This window comes from Salmo salar, unplaced genomic scaffold (genome assembly GCF_965601325.2).
Source record: "Salmo salar unplaced genomic scaffold, fSalSal1 ptg000378l, whole genome shotgun sequence".
Lineage (NCBI taxonomy): Eukaryota > Metazoa > Chordata > Actinopteri > Salmoniformes > Salmonidae > Salmo > Salmo salar.
This window is the reverse complement of record NW_027675366.1, coordinates 1-18,765: the sequence shown is the minus strand read 5'-3', so window position 1 is coordinate 18,765 and position 18,765 is coordinate 1. Positions and strand designations below refer to the sequence as shown.

The window sequence follows — 18,765 nt, the reverse complement described above, 5'->3', positions numbered from 1 at the left end:
CACAACCAGAACTGTTTGAACTACCGGTTGAGAAGAGGGACGAAGACCTCAAGCAGGAGTTTCGGGGCCTACGCCAATCTATCCTCACAGCTCCTCACCAAGCGGAACTCGTCAGTGAGAGCCCAAGATTGGGTCTGCCAACACCAGGACGACAAAGGCTCGACGCAGCAGGGACTTCAACTCCACAGCAGGATCCCCAAGCAGTAATGAGGCCAGCCCCAGCACCAGGAGACCAGTCCAGCAGTGTTAACCTGTTAGGGCTAGGGGGCAGCATTGACACGGCTGGATAAAAAACATACCCGATTTAATCTGGTTACCACTCCTACTCAGTAACTAGAATATGCATATACTTATTACATATGGATAGAAAACACCCTAAATTTTCTAAAACTGTTTGAATGGTGTCTGTGAGTATAACAGAACTCAAATGGCAGGTCAAAACCTGAGAGATTCCTTTACAGGAAGTGGCCTGTCTGACCATTTGTTGAACTTGTTTTCCATCTCTATCATTTACTAAGGATCTCTGCTCTAACGTGACACTTCCCACGTCTTCCATAGGCTCTCAGAGCCCGGGAAAAAACAGAATGTCGTCATTCCAGCCCCAGGCTGAAACACATTATCGCCTTTCTCAAGTGGCCGATCAAGAGACACTGGCTTATGCGCGTGACCCCGACCGCCCCCGCCTTTGGGATTTTTTCCTCTGTTTGCCGAAAAGGAGATTCCCTGTCGGAATATTATCGCTTTTCTACGAGAAAAATGTCGTAAAAATTGATTTTAAACAGCGGTTGACATGCTTCGAAGTACGGTAATGGAATACTTAGAATTTTATTGTCACGAATTGCGCCAAGCGCGTGACACTTCTTTACTATTTCGGATAGCGTCTGGAACGCACGAACAAAACGCCGCTATTCGGATATAACGATGGATTATTTTGGACCAAACCAACATTTGTTATTGAAGTAGCTGTCCTGGGTGTGTATTCTGACGAAGACAACAAAAGGTAATGAAATTTTTATAATAGTAAATATGATTATGGTGAGTGCTAAACTTGCCGGGTGTCTAAATAGCGAGCCCGTGATGCCTGGGCTATGTACTTAGAATATTGCAAAATGTGCTTTCACCAAAAAGCTATTTTAAAATCGGACATATCGAGTGCATAGAGGAGGTCTGTATCTATAATTCTTAAAATAATTGTTATGCTTTTTGTGAACGTTTATCGTGAGTAATTTAGTAAAATGTTAGCGAATTCCCCGGAAGTTTGCGGGGGGTATGCTAGTTCTGAACGTCACATGCTAATGTAAAAAGCTGGTTTTTGATATAAATATGAACTTGATTGAACAAAACATGCATGTATTGTATAACATAATGTCCTAGGGTTGTCATCTGATGAAGATCATCAAAGGTGAGTGCTGCATTTAGCTGTCTTCTGGGTTTTGGTGACATTATATGCTGGCTTGAAAAATGGGTGTCTGATTATTTCTGGCTTGGTACTCTGCTGACATAATCTAATGTTTTGTTTTCGTTGTAAAGCCTTTTTGAAATCGGACAGTGTGGTTAGATTAACGAGAGTCTTATCTTTAAATGGCTGTAAAATAGTCATATGTTTGAGAAATTGAAGTAATAGGATTTTTAAGGTTTTGAAAATCGCGCCACAGGATAGCCGTGGCTGTTACGTAGGTGGGACGAATTCGTCCCGCCTAGCCTAGAGAGGTTAACGTTCATCTTCCAGCATTCCTGAGGAAGGAGCCAAAGATGCCCTCATACCAGCAGGGGGAGGACATTGAAAACTACTTGCTGAGGTTTGAGCGAATGGCCAAGACGTGGCAGTGGCCGGAGGTAGAGTGGGCCTGCAGGCTTGTCCCATTGCTCACGGGCAAGGCCTTAGAGGCTTACACAGCAATGGATGAGGGGCTGTCCAACGTCTACAAGGGCTTGAAGGAAGCGCTGCTGGTGAAGTTCGACATCTCCTCGGAGACCTACCGTCAACGCTTTAGAGCTGCATCGACGCCATCGGGTGAGTCACCGACAGAGACGTACCACCGCCTCAAGGGTCTCTACCGATGATGGGTTCAACCAGAGGAGAAGACACAGGACGAGATCGGTGAGGTCATCATCCTCGAGCAACTTCTACAAGTTCTACCACACGACATTCGAACCTGGGTTCGAGAGCACGAGCCCAAGGACGGGCTTATGGCGGCCAAGCTTGCGCTGCAGTACCATAATGCACGTAAAGGGGGCCCACCACGACCTGCAGCACCCGCTCCAAGGAGTCTCCGAGACACAAGGGACATCAGAGATACCCGAGATGGTGGAGGTAACTCTGGGGGTTATGTGTCTGGGAGGAGGGAGGTAAGGGATTATGCAGTTCGCTCTGATGGGAGGGGTCTGACCTGTTTTTACTGCCGACAGCAGGGGCACAAGGCTTCAATGTGTCCGCTACGTAAATCCAAGCTCTCAGGTTACTGTTATGTGCCCAGAGAGGGGGATGGTGTTCAGAATAGACAGACTGGGGAAGGGTCAGTCTTGGTACCTGTAAAAGTGAATGGTAAAAGTCTTACTGCAATGATTGACACCGGCAGTTCCCTGTCGTTGATCAGAAAATGTAATGTACCTGTTAATGACATTGATTACGGTCACCAGACACTGATCCAATGTGTCCATGGTGACCAGTCACAGCAGCCCACAGCTGAACTCACAGTGGAGATTCAGGGTCAGAAATACCTCCTCAAAGTTGGGGTAATGGAGAAGCTACCTTTTGAGATGATTTTGGGGAGGGATGTGCCTGTACTCTCTGATCTGTTGGGAAGTGTGGGGGGTCAGCTATATGAGCAGTCAGTTTGCCAGTCTGATGTTCAGGTGTCATGTTCAGTTGTCACTCGTGCACAGGCCAAAGCTGGTTTACAACCTCTGCCTGACTTGTGTGATAGTCTGTGTGAGGGGGGAACCAAAGGGCCCAGAAAGTCACGCCGCCAGCGGCGTCTTGAGAAGTATGTGGGAACCCCTGTACCTGTTGCTGATGTGTCTGGGTTAGAAGTGCAATGGGAAGTTCCACAAAATGTTGCTACACTGCAGAAGTCTGATGCAACCTTGAAAGGTTTATTTGATAAGGCCTTAGCTGGGGACAGCCAATCTTCATGTGGGGGAATATACACAGTAGACAACCACATACTCTACCTTGGGTCAGAAGCAGATAGCAGGAAGTTAGTGGTGCCATCTACATGTAGACCACTTGTTCTCAACCTTGCACATACAGTTCCATGGGCAGGCCATCTAGGGCAACATAAGACCTATCTTAGGCTAGGCTCCCGTTTCTTTTGGCCCTCCATGTATACTGATGTACAAACATACTGCAAAACATGCCCCACGTGACAGAAAACCAGTGCTGTCCGTAGGTCTGACCGGGCTCCTCTATGTTCACTGCCAGTTATCTCTACCCCATTCAAGAGAATTGCAATGGACATTGTTGGACCCTTGGAGAAGAGTAGTGCAGGTTACCAGTATATATTGGTGATCTGTGACTATGCCACCCGGTTCCCAGAAGCCTTCCCACTCCGTTCCATAACCACTCCAAAAATAATCAGTGCTCTTGTTCAGCTCTTTTCTCGTGTAGGAATCCCAGATGAAATCCTGACGGACCAAGGCACAAACTTCACTTCACGACAGATGGTTCAACTCCAACAACAAGTGGGCATTAAAGGCTTGAGGACCACTCCCTACCATCCCCAAACGGATGGGCTTGTAGAGAGATTCAATCAAACGCTCAAGAATATGCTGAGGAAGTTTGTGGCTGACACTGGTAAAGACTGGGATAAGTGGTTACCCTTTCTGCTTTTTGCTTACAGGGAGGTGCCTCAGGCATCGACAGGTTTCTCACCATTCGAACTCCTCTATGGATGGCCAGTGCAGGGACCACTGGACCTGCTGAAGAAGTGCTGGGAAGGTTCCCCAGTAGCTACCTCAGGACAGGGGATTGTCCAGTACGTTCTCCAGATGCGGGACAGGCTGGAGCGGTACCGAGAGGAGGCTAGGGCAAACCACCAGAGGGGGACCGCAATGATGATACACAACCAGGACATCCCGTGGTCATTTTTATGGTGGGTTGCAACTTGCAGAATCCTTCCAAGGTTGAACCCACCAGATGGGGACTGTCATGACTCTCCTGACAGTGGAACATTATGACTGCTGAATATTTTTTGAAGGTAAGATGGACCCCTAAGCTCCACTCTACGTTTAATTGAAAATGCCTATTTCTTTCTAAATCAATTTTTTCAAGTATACATTCTTTCCATTGCAGGACAAGGATTGTCCTCACTTTCAAAAATTCCCAAATTGCTTCAACTTGCATTTCTGATTGACTGGCAAGTTTCACCATCCAATTATTTTAGATCTATAGGAGTGCAAGTTTCACCATCCAATTATTTCAGATCTACAGGAGTGCAAGTTTCACCATCCAATTATTTCAGATCTATAGGAGTGCTAGTTTCACCATGGGGTGAACTAGCCTAGGCAGCCGATAGCAGTGCTTCATTTTTGCTAGCAGCACAGGATCCAGCAGCACAGGATCTTGTCAGCACAGGATCCAGCAGCACAGGATCCAGCAGCACAGGATCCAGCAGCACAGGATCCAGCAGCACAGGATCCAGCAGCACAGGATCCAGCAGCACAGGATCCTGCCAGCACAGGATCCAGCACCTCTCAGTTTTGGACTGATTCGTTCCGGAAACCATTTGCCAGGATTTGCCTCTTGAGCATTGACCACAAGTTCTCAATGGGATTAAGGTCTGGGGAGTTTCCGTGCCATGGACCCAAAATATCGATGTTTTGTTCTCCGAGACACTTAGTTATCACTTATGCCTTATGGCAAGGTGCTCCATCATGCTGGAAAAGGCATTGTTCGTCACCAAACTGTTCCTGGATGGTTGGGAGAAGTTGCTCTCGGAGGATGTGTTGGTATCATTCTTTATTCATGGCTGTGTTCTTAGGAAAAATTGTGAGTGAGCCCACTCCCTTGGCTGAGAAACAACCCCACACATGAATGGTCTCAGGATGCTTTACTGTTGGCATGACACAGGACTGATGGTAGCGCTCACCTTGTCTTCTCCAGACAAGCTTTTTTCCGGATGCCCCAAACAATCGGAAAGGAGATTCATCAGAGAAAATGACTTTACCTCAGTTCTCAGCAGTCCAATCCCTGTACCTTTTGCAGAATATCAGTCTGTCCCTGATGTTTTTCCATGAGAGAAGTGGTTCTTTGCTGCCCTTCGCCTTCTTCACAACAATTGAACCGCTCTCCTTGAAGTTCTTGATGATCCGATAAATGGTTGATTTAGGTGCAATCTTACTGGCAACAATATCCTTGCCTGTGAAGCCCTTTTTGTGCAAAGCAATGATGACGGCACGTGTTTCCTTGCAGTTAACCCTAGTTGACAAAGGAAGAACAATGATTCCAAGCACCAGCCTCCTTTTGAAGCTTCCAGTCTGTTATTCAAACTCAATCAGCATGAGAGAGTGATCTCCAGCCTTGTCCTCGTCAACACTCACACCTCTGTTAACGAGAGCATCACTGACATGATGTCAGCTGGTCCTTTTGTGGCAGGGCTGAAATGCAGTGGAATTTTGGGGGGGGAATTCAGTTCATTTGCATGGCAAAGAGGGACTTTGCAATTAATTGCAATTCATCTGATCACTCTTCATAACATTCTAGAGTACAGGCAAATTGCCATCATACAAACTGAGGCAGCAGACTTTATGAAAATTTATATTTATGTCATTCTCAAAAGTTTTGGCCACAACTTTATATAGACCAAGGAGTGGCCATTGCTGTGGTGGGAGAACTAGGAGATTCAGTTTCTATAATCTCCCTCTCTCTCTCTGCTCTGATAGAAACGAGCCTGCAACTCTTATCTCTCCAGCAGTTGCACTTAATCATTTATTTCCTTATAGAATCATAGCCCCGCAGGAAGGGTGCTTGAGTTGGTGCAGCACCCGATACATTAAAATACATTTGCCTAAGTGATAGATTACTTCTGTCTGTTCAGAAAGAAATGAAATCATTCAGATTACTACACCAGGAGTAGGCCTGTAATTTAGCCAGAGAGGATCAATAGCTTATTTAAAAAAATAGCTGTGGATTGTGTGTAGCCCAATCACAAGGCATGCCTACAAGTTGGGAACATGTGGCAAATCTGTCAGTGATGCAGCTACAACAGGGCTTTCGCAATATTTCAAATACAATTGCAGGTTGGAAAGCAAATGGATCCTGCTGAAAAGAGAAGATTATTCTGTCTGTAGGCTACCAAGTTATCAACTTCCAAATAGGCCTATTGAGCGAGCAGCATTGTTAAGGTAAGGGTTAAGGTTAGGGGTTAAGGTTTAGGGTAGGAATGTCCCAAGGAACCCAGACAGCACTGACCCTCTCACAACGGGATGGAATGCATAGTATAACCTAAGATGAACGACTCAAGCCGTTTACCATAGACCCCCCCCAAGGTCTCGGTCTGTGTAAGTGTTAGCACACAGGGATACCTCTGCGGGTCAGGGGCAATAAGCAGACCAGAGTGGCCCCGCCCCGATCAGAAAACATTGAGTCGGATGTCTCAGCTTCCTCTTCCGTCTCTGGTATAAGGAGCAGCAGTAATTCCACTGAGGAATAATAACTGGAAACTGCGTCCAAGATGCCTGACCATTGTTTTCAAGGTAATCTACTCACTTTCGCATGCCGATTTATGGAACGTCTATATCCAGGTTACATCTGGTTTACGGCTGAGAGTTTCCTTTTGTGAGGTGGAGACTTCGCAAACCGGAACTCCCAATTTCTAATAGGTATGGACCCAGAACTAAATCACGCAGCTGATCAAATAACGCAAGATTTTTGTTCTGGGTTAACCGAGATTTGTTTTCTGTTCACCCCTATAATGGTTAAATTGAGGATTCAGGATGCTAGAGCTGTCTTCTACACAAAGTTCTAAGGAAACAGAACTCAGATAGCCAGGCAGAGAAGAGGGTTGTATTTCGCAGATGTGGCCGGTTACATTCTGTATTACAAAACCCTTCAAAAAGTGAGACTCTCCACCTCATTAGTCTTTCATTCAAAATTATATTATTTATTTAAAACAAAGTGCATAACTTAAATCAACAAACATGTCTGTCTGATCAACAGCTGTGGGCTCATCGAGGCAGACTTTAGGGTAAACATTGTGTTCATGTTGTTTAAATGAAGATAACGAGACTCCCAAATGATACCAAACACTAGACAGATAGCTGCTTGCCTCAGTAGGGTACATGGATGAAAACAAAGATAATATGATAACTTAACATTGTTTGTCAGTTAAAGTGGTGGCTTTTCTGAAGATAATTAAGCTACATTGTACCCTGATCTTTGATCTGTATGTGCTTAGCCAACTCCTACTTTAGTCTAGATACTGTAGATATGCATGACCAGGCTAACTATGGTAGCTGGGTATATAACAACTAAAACAGCGTAGAAACCATGCATAAAAGAAAGACAATGCCCTGAAACACAAACAACGGTTACCTGTTTGTTTGCATGTTGATCAATATAACACCAAGGATAAGTTCCCATTCAGCTTTGGGAGTATTACAAGGTAAAGCATGATTGTCCAAAGAGTAACTTCCACCAGGATGGATAAATATGTAAAAGTCGTTGCTTGGCTATCTGAAAGAGCCATGTGTGATAGTGGCACGTCAACATGCATAGCCTGGGAGAACAGGTATGTATACTCACATACTCCTACACTTATCTTATCATGAAATAGCATAACGTTAAGATAACCAAACCTAAAATGTACGCTTGAAATAAAACATCAAAAGTAAATAAAAGAAAGACTACATGATCTAATCCCTGGAAAACTGAATCAGAGTGAACAGAACCCTGAGTAAAGTGACTTCTTTCGAAAGCCTGACTCACATTTTCTTGAGGTGGTGGTCACCAACCCCTGGTCCTAGGGAGCAACAGGGTGTGCAGGCTTTTGTTCCAACCCATCGTGAACACACCTGATTCAGCTAGTCAGTTCATCTTAATGACCTAGATTAGCTGAACCAAGTGTGTTAGTGCTGGGTTGGAACAAAACCTTGCATACCCTGTGGCCCTCAAAGACCATGATTGGTAACCACTGCCGTAAACAGAAGGATTCTCTGTTGTTTCTCATCTTCCTCTTAAAAGAGTCTGGTCATCATTGATTGCAGCCCAGCCTCTTCCTCCCCTCATTATCCTCAGTGGCCCAGCCTCTTCCTCCCCTCATTATCCTCAGTGGCCCAGCCTCTTCCTCCCCTCATTATCCTCAGTGGCCCAGCCTCTTCCTCCCCTCATTATCCTCAGTGTCATTGTTGTGTGCCCAGCTTGCCTTAAGAGGGGTGAGCTCTGGTGCAATCACATCTCCATCCTAAACAAATGTGAACACAAACACACAGGGATACCAGTGTAAATTTTAAACATTGGGAAAATACTCTGTGTGGTGCAGGTAAGATAGTGATAGCTAGCTGGCTTGGCCTTGCACTGTCATCTTCCCCACACAATGTAAAAACGCTAAAAGCTTGAGGTAAAATGATATATAAAGGAAAGAGCGAGGCCTCCTGACCTGAGGTTTGGAGAAGTTCATATCCATACACCACTGGACAAAGTTCTTCTTAGCTGCCTCCATGGTCCTCTCATCAGTCTTCTTACAGTAGACCCTGATAAGCTGCTCAGCAAACCTTTCTGGCAGCAGCTTGGACACCTACAGGAACAACAATTGCCTTATATCATGTTTCCAAGCTCCAAAGATTATTGGATAATTCTAAAATAGGTATACGTAAGTGCATTGAAGTAGTGACCTGGTCCTTGCTGATCTGGTAAGCTTTGGTTGGGTCGTTCTTACAGTAGAAACGCATGTTGTTGATGGGGTTCTTCTCCTTCATACCCCAGTCCATGTTGATGATCTGATGGAGAGAAAGATAGGGAGGCGAGATGGACATGCAAAGAGATACCCATTTTCAACAGAGCAACTGGTAACAAAGGGTTACCTATAGAGAAGGCGGGGGGGATGGTATGGTAAAATGTATTCAATCAGTTCCCTGATTGAGGTGAAAAGACTGGACACTCACATGGACAACAAAGTCCCCTGGCTGCAGAGTAACATTTTGAAGGTCATTCTGAGGCCTGGACCTCGCCACACAGCCTGCCCAGTCCAGGAGCTTTTCCTGGGGGAAGAGAAGACGAGGATGAGAGGCACACAGGGGCGGAAATCACGACCCCCCCATCCTGGGAAAAATATGATTTGTCCCCCCCAATATATCACTGAAACATAACTATGTCATTTAAATAATATTCATAATACGCAATGAAAGCAATTGTGCTGATTATAGACACTTAATAGCGCGTTTTTAAGTTTCAAAAGATTGCGACACCCCCGCCCTTTGCCTCACAATGGTTTGATCCATTGCCAGTTCCTTAGCTTGCTAGGTAACAGAGAGGTCGTATCTACTGTCTGAAAGGCACTCAATGCACGTAACTGCCGTGAGGTTCATCCAGTCAATCGCGTGCACACACACTAGCTGAATATGCAGAGCTAGCGCGCAAATATTAACTATTAAGCTAGCTAGTACCAATTCCATTTATGTGGCCTCGTCAAAGATGGAATCAGCATGCAGATGATGTAAGTTACTGCTTCAAAGTCCCTGTGATAAGGTTAGCGATAAACTGAAGTCCAAACTGAACAGAACTACACTCTCTTCTACCATTGTCTTAAATATATTTAATGGTCTCGTTGCAAAAGCTAAATTGTCGCAAGGGAACTTTTATTTATTTATTTTATTTCACCTTTATTTAACCCGGGTAGCAAAGATTATAGCAAACACCACTGAAACTGAATTGGTGCTCGCTAGCTTTGCAAATTCAGCTATTGTTGGAAGCCAGCCAATATGAAACAAACTATTAAAATTACAAAAGGTTGCAGCATATGTTGTGTAAATGGTGAACTCATACAGCTGTCAACTCTTGTCATTTTAATCTGTTTCACATTTGCTAGCTACCTTTTAGATCGAAGCCCAAATAGAATGATTGAAGATGATAGAAGCCCATCTCCTACTGTAAATAACCTACACACTGTGTGTGTAGCCAGCCAGCCAGCCAGCCAGGTAGAAAAATGGCAGAAAAATAAAAGACGGACATCAGAGTATTTTTCAATACACCAAAACGCAAAGTAAGAACCCTAGTAGCCTAATATCTCAGACTAGTTGATAAAATGTTCATAAGAAAGAAATGAAATTCTAATGGAAATGTTTCACAATGATGTCATTAGGCAGAGCAGGCAACAGATGGCACACAGATAGCAGAGTTGGGGACAGATATGCAGGGACAGACTGGCAGAGACAGGGAGTCTCAGGTAAGTTTGTTGAGTCTTTGTTTGGCAACATTATGAAAGGTTCTCAATTTGTTTGACTTGTAAAATAGGAACATAATTGGAAAATGCCATGGATACCCCCACTCTCAACTTAAACTGGTGACTGAACTAAGATTTGTTAAAGGCAATGGTATTGCTGTTGTGATTAGTTGTGTAGTTTTGGGTACCGGTAGTTAGGAGTACGGCAAACACCTTATTTCTTTGGTTCCTCAATATACATTTACCATATTACAATGTAGGCTATGTGTTACAGCACTACTTTTGGTGTCCCCCTCAGGAATGGCTCTTGAGAAAATCTCATGTAATTGTCCCCTCCAAAGTGGATATCAGATTTTCGCCCCTGGAGGCACATAATATGAATCTCGTAGAAAGCTCCGCTAGTAAGCCCTGGAAGGATATCCTCTCTCCAAACACACGCACACACACACCTGTGAAACCTCCACGCGCTTCTCAGCCTGTGTCTCTCCCACACACTTGTAGAGGCGTCTGCAGGTGATGTTTTGGAGGATCTCTCTGGCCTCAGCCAGCTCAGAGGACGACGAGTACAGAATCTGCTCAATCACATGGTCTACAGGGGAAGGGAGGAGAGAGGGAGAGAGACAGGGGAGAGGGAGAGACAAGGTGATAAGGAGCGTGGGAAGATGATAGGTAATCATGCAAACCAAAGCCAGCAGTAATTGTATGGACAGGAATGTACCACACAAAAAAAACAGGTATGGCAAACCCAGCCTGTTTGGACAGCCTTGACGCATAAAACTCTCAAAGCTCTGGTTGTCTGGGTAAGTAGAACAGACCAGAGCCATTGTACACTTTATATTTCTATGGGGTTGAACGGACCAGTGAGTTTAGTGTAGGCCTCCATGTCGTCTATTGCTGTGGAGATGGTGAACATCTTTCCCCCTGAACCTTGAATCTGGATGTGGGGGTCCGCCTTGATAAAGGCCTCTGTGATCCTGAAAAAAGACAATATAACATCTCATTTTCAACATATAACATACAGCAGAAAAAAAACGAAATTTCTGAGAACCTGTATGAATGTATAAAAGATAGGAAATAAAACAGATATACAGTACCAGTCCAAAGTTTGGACACACCTACTCATTCCAGGGTTTTTCCCTTTGTTTTCTACTTTGTAGAATGATAATGAAGACATCAAAATTAAGAAATATTAAACAAATCAAAATATATTTTATATTTGAGATTCTTCAAAGTAGCCGCCCTTTGCCTTGATGACAGCTTTGCACACTCTTGGATCCTGGGGTAAACGTTGAACATTGTTATACTCAGAGTATAGGAACATTAGTTACAAAGGAGACATGAGGGGTCCATAATGAAGCTTGGGAGGGATATCATGTCTCTCAGGATTGGGTTAGAGGTTAGTTTAACATGGATCCAGATATCATGTCTCTCAGGATTGGGTTAGAGGTTAGTTTAACATGGATCCAGATATCATGTCTCTCAGGATTGGGTTAGAGGTTAGTTTAACATGGATCCAGATATCATGTCTCTCAGGGTTGGGTTAGAGGTTAGTTTAACATGGATCCAGATATCATGTCTCTCAGGGTTGGGTTAGAGGTTAGTTTAACATGGATCCAGATATCATGTCTCTCAGGATTGGGTTAGAGGTTAGTTTAACATGGATCCAGATATCATGTCTCTCAGGATTGGGTTAGAGGTTAGTTTAACATGGATCCAGATATCATGTCTCTCAGGGTTGAGTTAGAGGTTAGTTTAACATGGATCCAGATATCATGTCTCTCAGGATTGGGTTAGAGGTTAGTTTAACATGGATCCAGATATCATGTCTCTCAGGATTGGGTTAGAGGTTAGTTTAACATGGATCCAGATATCATGTCTCTCAGGGTTGGGTTAGAGGTTAGTTTAACATGGATCCAGATATCATGTCTCTCAGGATTGGGTTAGAGGTTAGTTTAACATGGATCCAGATATCATGTCTCTCAGGATTGGGTTAGAGGTTAGTTTAACATGGATCCAGATATCATGTCTCTCAGGATTGAGTTAGAGGTTAGTTTAACATGGATCCAGATATCATGTCTCTCAGGTTAGACGTTAGTTTAACATGGATCCAGATATCATGTCTCTCAGGATTGGGTTAGAGGTTAGTTTAACATGGATCCAGATATCATGTCTCTCAGGATTGGGTTAGAGGTTAGTTTAACATGGATCCAGATATCATGTCTCTCAGGATTGGGTTAGACGTTAGTTTAACATGGATCCAGATATCATGTCTCTCAGGATTGAGTTAGAGGTTAGTTTAACATGGATCCAGATATCATGTCTCTCAGGTTAGACGTTAGTTTAACATGGATCCAGATATCATGTCTCTCAGGATTGGGTTAGAGGTTAGTTTAACATGGATCCAGATATCATGTCTCTCAGGATTGGGTTAGAGGTTAGTTTAACATGGATCCAGATATCATGTCTCTCAGGATTGGGTTAGACGTTAGTTTAACATGGATCCAGATAGCATGTCTCTCAGGATTGGGTTAGAGATTAGTTTAACATGGATCCAGATATCATGTCTCTCAGGATTGGGTTAGAGGTTAGTTTAACATGGATCCAGATATCATGTCTCTCAGGGTTTGGTTAGAAGAAACCACACTTTGAAACCAAGATAAATAAAATAAAAGAATGATAGTAAAAAGCTTTGGAGCACATTGAATTAAATTCTGGGAAAAAGGCAAACTCAGCACCATAATTCATTGAAACAGATGGCTCATTCATCACACAACCAACTGATATTGCCAACTACATTAATGATTTTTTTCCATTGGCAAGATTAGCAAATTTAGGCATAACATGCCAGCAACAAACGCTGACACTACACATCCAAGTATATCTGACAAATTATGAAACGACAATAATTATACTTTTGAATTCCTTAAAGTGAGTGTGGAAGAGGTGAACAAATTATTGTTGTCTATCAACAATGACAAGCCACTGAGGTCTGACAACTTGGATGGAAGTACTGTGGATAACAGGGGATGATGTTGACACATCTTCAATTTGACCCTACTAGAAAGTGTGTGCCCTTAGGCCTGGAGGGAAGTTAAAGTCATTCCGCTACCTAAGAATAGTAAAGCCCCCTTTACTGGCTAAAATAGCCGACCAATCAGCCTGTTACCAACCCTTAGTAAACTTCTGTAAAAATAGTGTTTGACCAGATACAATGCTATTTCACAGTAAACAAATTGACAGACTTTCAGCACGCTCATAGGGACACTCAACAAGCACAGCACTTACACAAATGACTGATGATTGGCTGAGAGAAATTGATGAGGAAATGATTGTGTTGTGAGACTTCAGTGCAGATTTTGACGTTATCGATCATAGTCTGCTGATGGAAAAACGTATGTGTTATGGCTTTACACCCCCTGCTATAATGGCTTTACACCCCCTGCTATAATGTGGATAAAGAGTTACCTGTCTAACAGAACACAGAGGGGGTTCTTTAATGGAAGCCTCTCCAACATAATCCAGGTAGAAGCAGGAATTCCCCAGGGCAGCTGTTTTTTCGATCTTTACTAATGACATGTCACTGGCTTTGAGTAAAGGGTTAGGGTTAGGCTTTGAGTAAAGGCAGTGGCATGCTGTTAACCTGTTGGGGCTAGGGGGCAGTATTTTCACGGCTGGATAAAAAAACGTACCCGATTTAATCTGGTTACTAATCCTACCCAGTAACTAGAATATGCATATACTTATTATATATGGATAGAAAACACCCTAAAGTTTCTAAAACTGTTTGAATGGTGTCTGTGAGTATAACAGAACTCATTTGGCAGGCAAAAACCTGAGACATTTTCTTCCCCTGGTTTTGTCGCACCTGGACTACTGTTCAGTCGTGTGGTCAGGTGCCACAAAGAGGGACTTGGGAAAATTGCAGTTGGCTCAGAACAGGGCAGCACGGCTGGCCCTTGGATGTACACAGAGAGCTAAAATTAATAATATGCATGTCAATCTCATGGAAGAGAGATTGACTTCCTAATTACTTGTTTTTGTAAGAGGTGTTGACAAGCTGAAGGTACCGAGAAGTATTGACATGTTGAATGCACCGAGCTGTCTGTCTAAACTGCTGGCACACAGCTCAGACACCCATACATACCCCACAAGACATGCCACCAGAGGTCTGTCTAAACTACTGGCACACAGCTCAGACACCCATACATACCCCACCAGAGGTCTGTTTAAACTACTGGCACACAGCTCAGACACCCATACATACCCCACAAGACATGCCACCAGAGGTCTGTTTAAACTACTGGCACACAGCTCAGACACCCATACATACCCCACAAGACATGCCACCAGAGGTCTGTTTAAACTACTGGCACACAGCTCAGACACCCATCCATACCCCACAAGACATGCCACCAGAGGTCTCTTCACAGTGCCCAAGTCCAGAACAGACTATGGGAGGAGCACAGTACTACATAGAGCCATGACTACATGGAACTCTATTCCACATCAGGTAACTGATGCAGCAGGAGAATCAGATTTAAACAGCTGATAAAAACACACCTTATGGAACAGCGGGGAGTGTGAAGTAACAAACATAGGCACATACACAAGATAACACTGATTTTTCGTTGTAGATGTGTAGTAGTGGAGTAAAGGCCTGAGGACTGAACACTCAGTGTGTTGTAGATGTGTAGTAGTGGAGTAAAGGCCTGAACACTCAGTGTGTTGTAGATGTGTAGTAGTGGAGTAAAGGCCTGAACACTCAGTGTGTTGTAGATGTGTAGTAGTGGAGTAAAGGCCTGAACACTCAGTGTGTTGTAGATGTGTAGTAGTGGAGTAAAGGCCTGAACACTCAGTGTGTTGTAGATGTGTAGTAGTGGAGTAAAGGCCTGAACACTCGGTGTGAATTCTGTAACGAATGTATTGTAATGTTTTTAAAATTGTATAACTGCCTTCATTTTGCCAGACCCCAGGAAGAGTAGCCGCCGCCTTGGATCCATAATAAATACAAGATACAAATACCCCCACACACAGGGCATGAGTGGTCACTGAATGGTTTGATGAGCATGAACATGATGTAAACCATATGCCATGGCTGTCTCAGTCACCAGATCTCAACCCAATTGAACACTTATGGGATATTCCACCACAATCAACAAAACAACAAATGATAGAATTTATTGTGGAAGAATGGTGTCGCATCCCTCCAATTGACTTCCAGACACTTAGAAACTATGCCGAGGTGCATTGAAGCTGTTCTGGCTCGTAGTGGCCCAACAGCCTATTAAGATACTGTGTTGGTGTTTACTCTATTTTGGCAGTTACCTATATTAAAACACCTGCTGAGGTGAGAGTACTTACATTGTCTCTATGATGTTGCCCACCTTGTGCTGGTAGGCTCTTCTATGCAGGCAGTTGCGTGTGTGGAACATGTCATACAGATTACCCACTTCCTGTATGTGGACAACACACATGGATATCACCACTAAACTAGGTTAATCCCTAACTACTTTACCAATAATGAAAAGTTGAAGGAAAACATAAATGAAGGGAATGAATGGGAGGTGTAATCGAGGGCCAAGCTGAAGCATTTACCTTGTCTCGGGTGCAGATGTGCTTCTTCCCGTCCACCTCACACACACGGGCAAACTTGAGAAAGCGACGGTAGTCAAAGTTATTTTGGATACCCAGGTGGAAGCAGTCCCTGTGGGGTGAGAAAGTGAGGGAGTCTCTGTTGGTTTTGTCTGGGTTTTCCTTTACCTGTCAAACTGTTTTTGATGTATCCATTATGTTAAAATGTTGTTTAAAAATAAAAATAAATAATAATTTCAATGTTCTTGTTGTCATTTATGTAAAAAAAAGATCTCACTAAACAAAATGTAAATGTTTATGCATTTCCTCGAGACTAGGGTTGCAAAGGGTCGGAAACTTTCCCGGAATTTTTCCATGGGAAGTTAAGCCCGGGAATTTTGCTTAAATTCATTAAAAAAAAGTTATTTTATAACAGTGAACCTTTTTTATGGGATACACATTAGGCAATTCTAGGTCTTGTGGCATATTTTGGTTAAACTATCCCCAATTCAATGGAATTGCAACCCTCTGCATGCACAGTGCATTCTTCCATCACATGTACAGCTGATTCTCAAGATCTGGTACTCTAATGAGATGCTATTGAGCCCACACTACTACACTGTCTGAGCCAAGGACTACATGCTTTCTGGTAAGTTTTGATTACAATACTGGGTGGGGTGAATATATTTTATGACAGATTATTTTTGGTTAACTAGTAAATAGTAGCCTACATCAAAGTGTGTTTAAATCATTTCTAACTTGTTAACAATTTCTGCTAGTTATTGCTACTATGTGGGTTTTAGCTTGAGCCTGTTAATTCAGCTGTTTTCATACATGTTTCATTTTAAAACATTTATCTGACAAATGAGTTGTTTAATCTAACTACTTAATTATTTATCTGTATATGGAATTGTATTTGTTGTTCTTTTACTCATGTTTTTCTAATCTTCACAGGAAAAGGCCACAGGCACTATCTGATGTGTGGAGACATTTCACTGCAGCTAATGTAGAAGGACAAGCTGTGTACATTTGCAAATACTGTTCCAAATCATATGTGAGACAGAATAGCAACAACAAAAAAATCCAGAAAAACACATGTCAAAAATGTTATAAATTGATTAGCATTTTAATGAGGGAAATAAGTATTTGACCCCCTCTGCAAAACATGACTTAGTACTTGGTGGCAAAACCCTTTTTGGCAATCACAGAGGTCAGATGTTTCTTGTAGTTGGTCACCAGGTTTGCACACATCTCAGGAGGGATTTTGTCCCACTCCTCTTTGCAGATCTTCTCCAAGTCATTAAGGTTTCGAGGCTGACGTTTGGCAACTCGAACCTTCAGCTCCCTCCACAGATTTTCTATTGGATTAAGGTCTGGAGACTGGCTAGGCCACTCCAGGACCTTAATGTGCTTCTTCTTGAGCCACTCCTTTGTTGCCTTGGCCGTGTGTTTTGGGTCATTGTCATGCTGGAATACCCATCCACGACCCATTTTCAATGCCCTGGCTGAGGGAAGGAGGTTCTCACCCAAGATTTGACGGTACATGGCCCCGTCCATCGTCCCTTTGATGCGGTGAAGTTGTCCTGTCCCTTAGCAGAAAAACACTCCCAAAGCATAATGTTTCCACCTCCATGTTTGACGGTGGGGATGGTGTTCTTGGGGTCATAGGCAGCATTCCTCCTCCTCCAAACATGGCGAGTTGAGTTGATGCCAAAGAGCTCCATTTTGGTCTCATCTGACCACAACACTTTCACCAGTTGTCCTCTGAGTCATTCAGATATTCATTGGCAAACTTCAGACGGGCATGTATATGTGCTTTCTTGAGCAGGGGGACCGTGCGGGCGCTGCAGGATTTCAGTCCTTCACGGCGTAGTGTGTTACCAATTGTTTTCTTGGTGACTATAGTCCCAGCTGCCTTGAAATCATTGAAAAGATCCTCCCGTGTAGTTCTGAGCTGATTCCTCACCGTTCTCATGATCATTGCAACTCCACGAGGTGAGATCTTGCATGGAGCCCCAGGCCGAGGGAGATTGACAGTTCTTTTGTGTTTCTTCCATTTGCGAATAATCACACCAACTGTTGTCACCTTCTCACCAAGCTGCTTGGCGATGGTCATGTAGCCCATTCCAGCCTTGTGTAGGTCTACAATCTTGTCCCTGACATCCTTGGAGAGCTCTTTGGTCTTGGCCATGGTGGAGAGTTTGGAATCTGATTGATTGATTGCTTCTGTGGACAGGTGTCTTTTATACAGGTAACAAGCTGAGGAGCACTCCCTTTAAGAGTGTGCTCCTAATCTCAGCTTGTTACCTGTATAAAAGACACCTGGGAGACAGAAATCTTTCTGATTGAGAGGGGGTCAAATACTTATTTCCCTCATTAAAATGCCAATCAATTTATAACATTTTGACATGCATTTTTCTGGATTTTTTTGTTGTTATTCTGTCTCTCACTGTTCAAATAAACCTACCATTAAAATTATAGATTGATCCTTTCTTTGTCAGTGGGCAAACGTACAAATTCAGCAGGGGATCAAATACTTTTTCCCCTCACTGTAAATGTGATCATACTTTTTATTCACAAATGCGAGTGAAATGCTCGCACTGTGGAGCCCTGACCACCCACCAACATGGCTGGTGAAATAGACATCTTACCTGCCAATGCCAAAATCTACCCGCATTTGGCAGTTGTTCATTTTAGGCCCTGAAGATAATTTAAGAAAAGTTGCCCATAGTGCACTATTTTCCTAATATACTCCAATGGTCCTATGTATTGTTACATCTCTAATATAGCTTACTCCAGAAATGATCATAGTTTC

At 43.4% G+C, this 18,765-nt stretch overlaps 1 protein-coding gene across 1 annotated transcript; it reads right to left on the bottom strand.

The window, feature by feature from the left end:
* Nucleotides 1-7,076: 7,076 nt before the first annotated feature.
* On the bottom strand, nucleotides 7,077-16,083 carry LOC145875867 (deoxynucleoside triphosphate triphosphohydrolase SAMHD1; the record flags this gene model as incomplete). Its single annotated transcript, XM_082971668.1, is given in 8 exon segments — nucleotides 7,077-8,402; nucleotides 8,598-8,735; nucleotides 8,833-8,937; nucleotides 9,103-9,198; nucleotides 10,829-10,968; nucleotides 11,238-11,353; nucleotides 15,741-15,832; nucleotides 15,975-16,083. Coding segments are annotated over 8 exon segments (898 nt in total), but the record flags the coding sequence as incomplete, so codon positions are not given.
* Nucleotides 16,084-18,765: the final 2,682 nt, after the last annotated feature.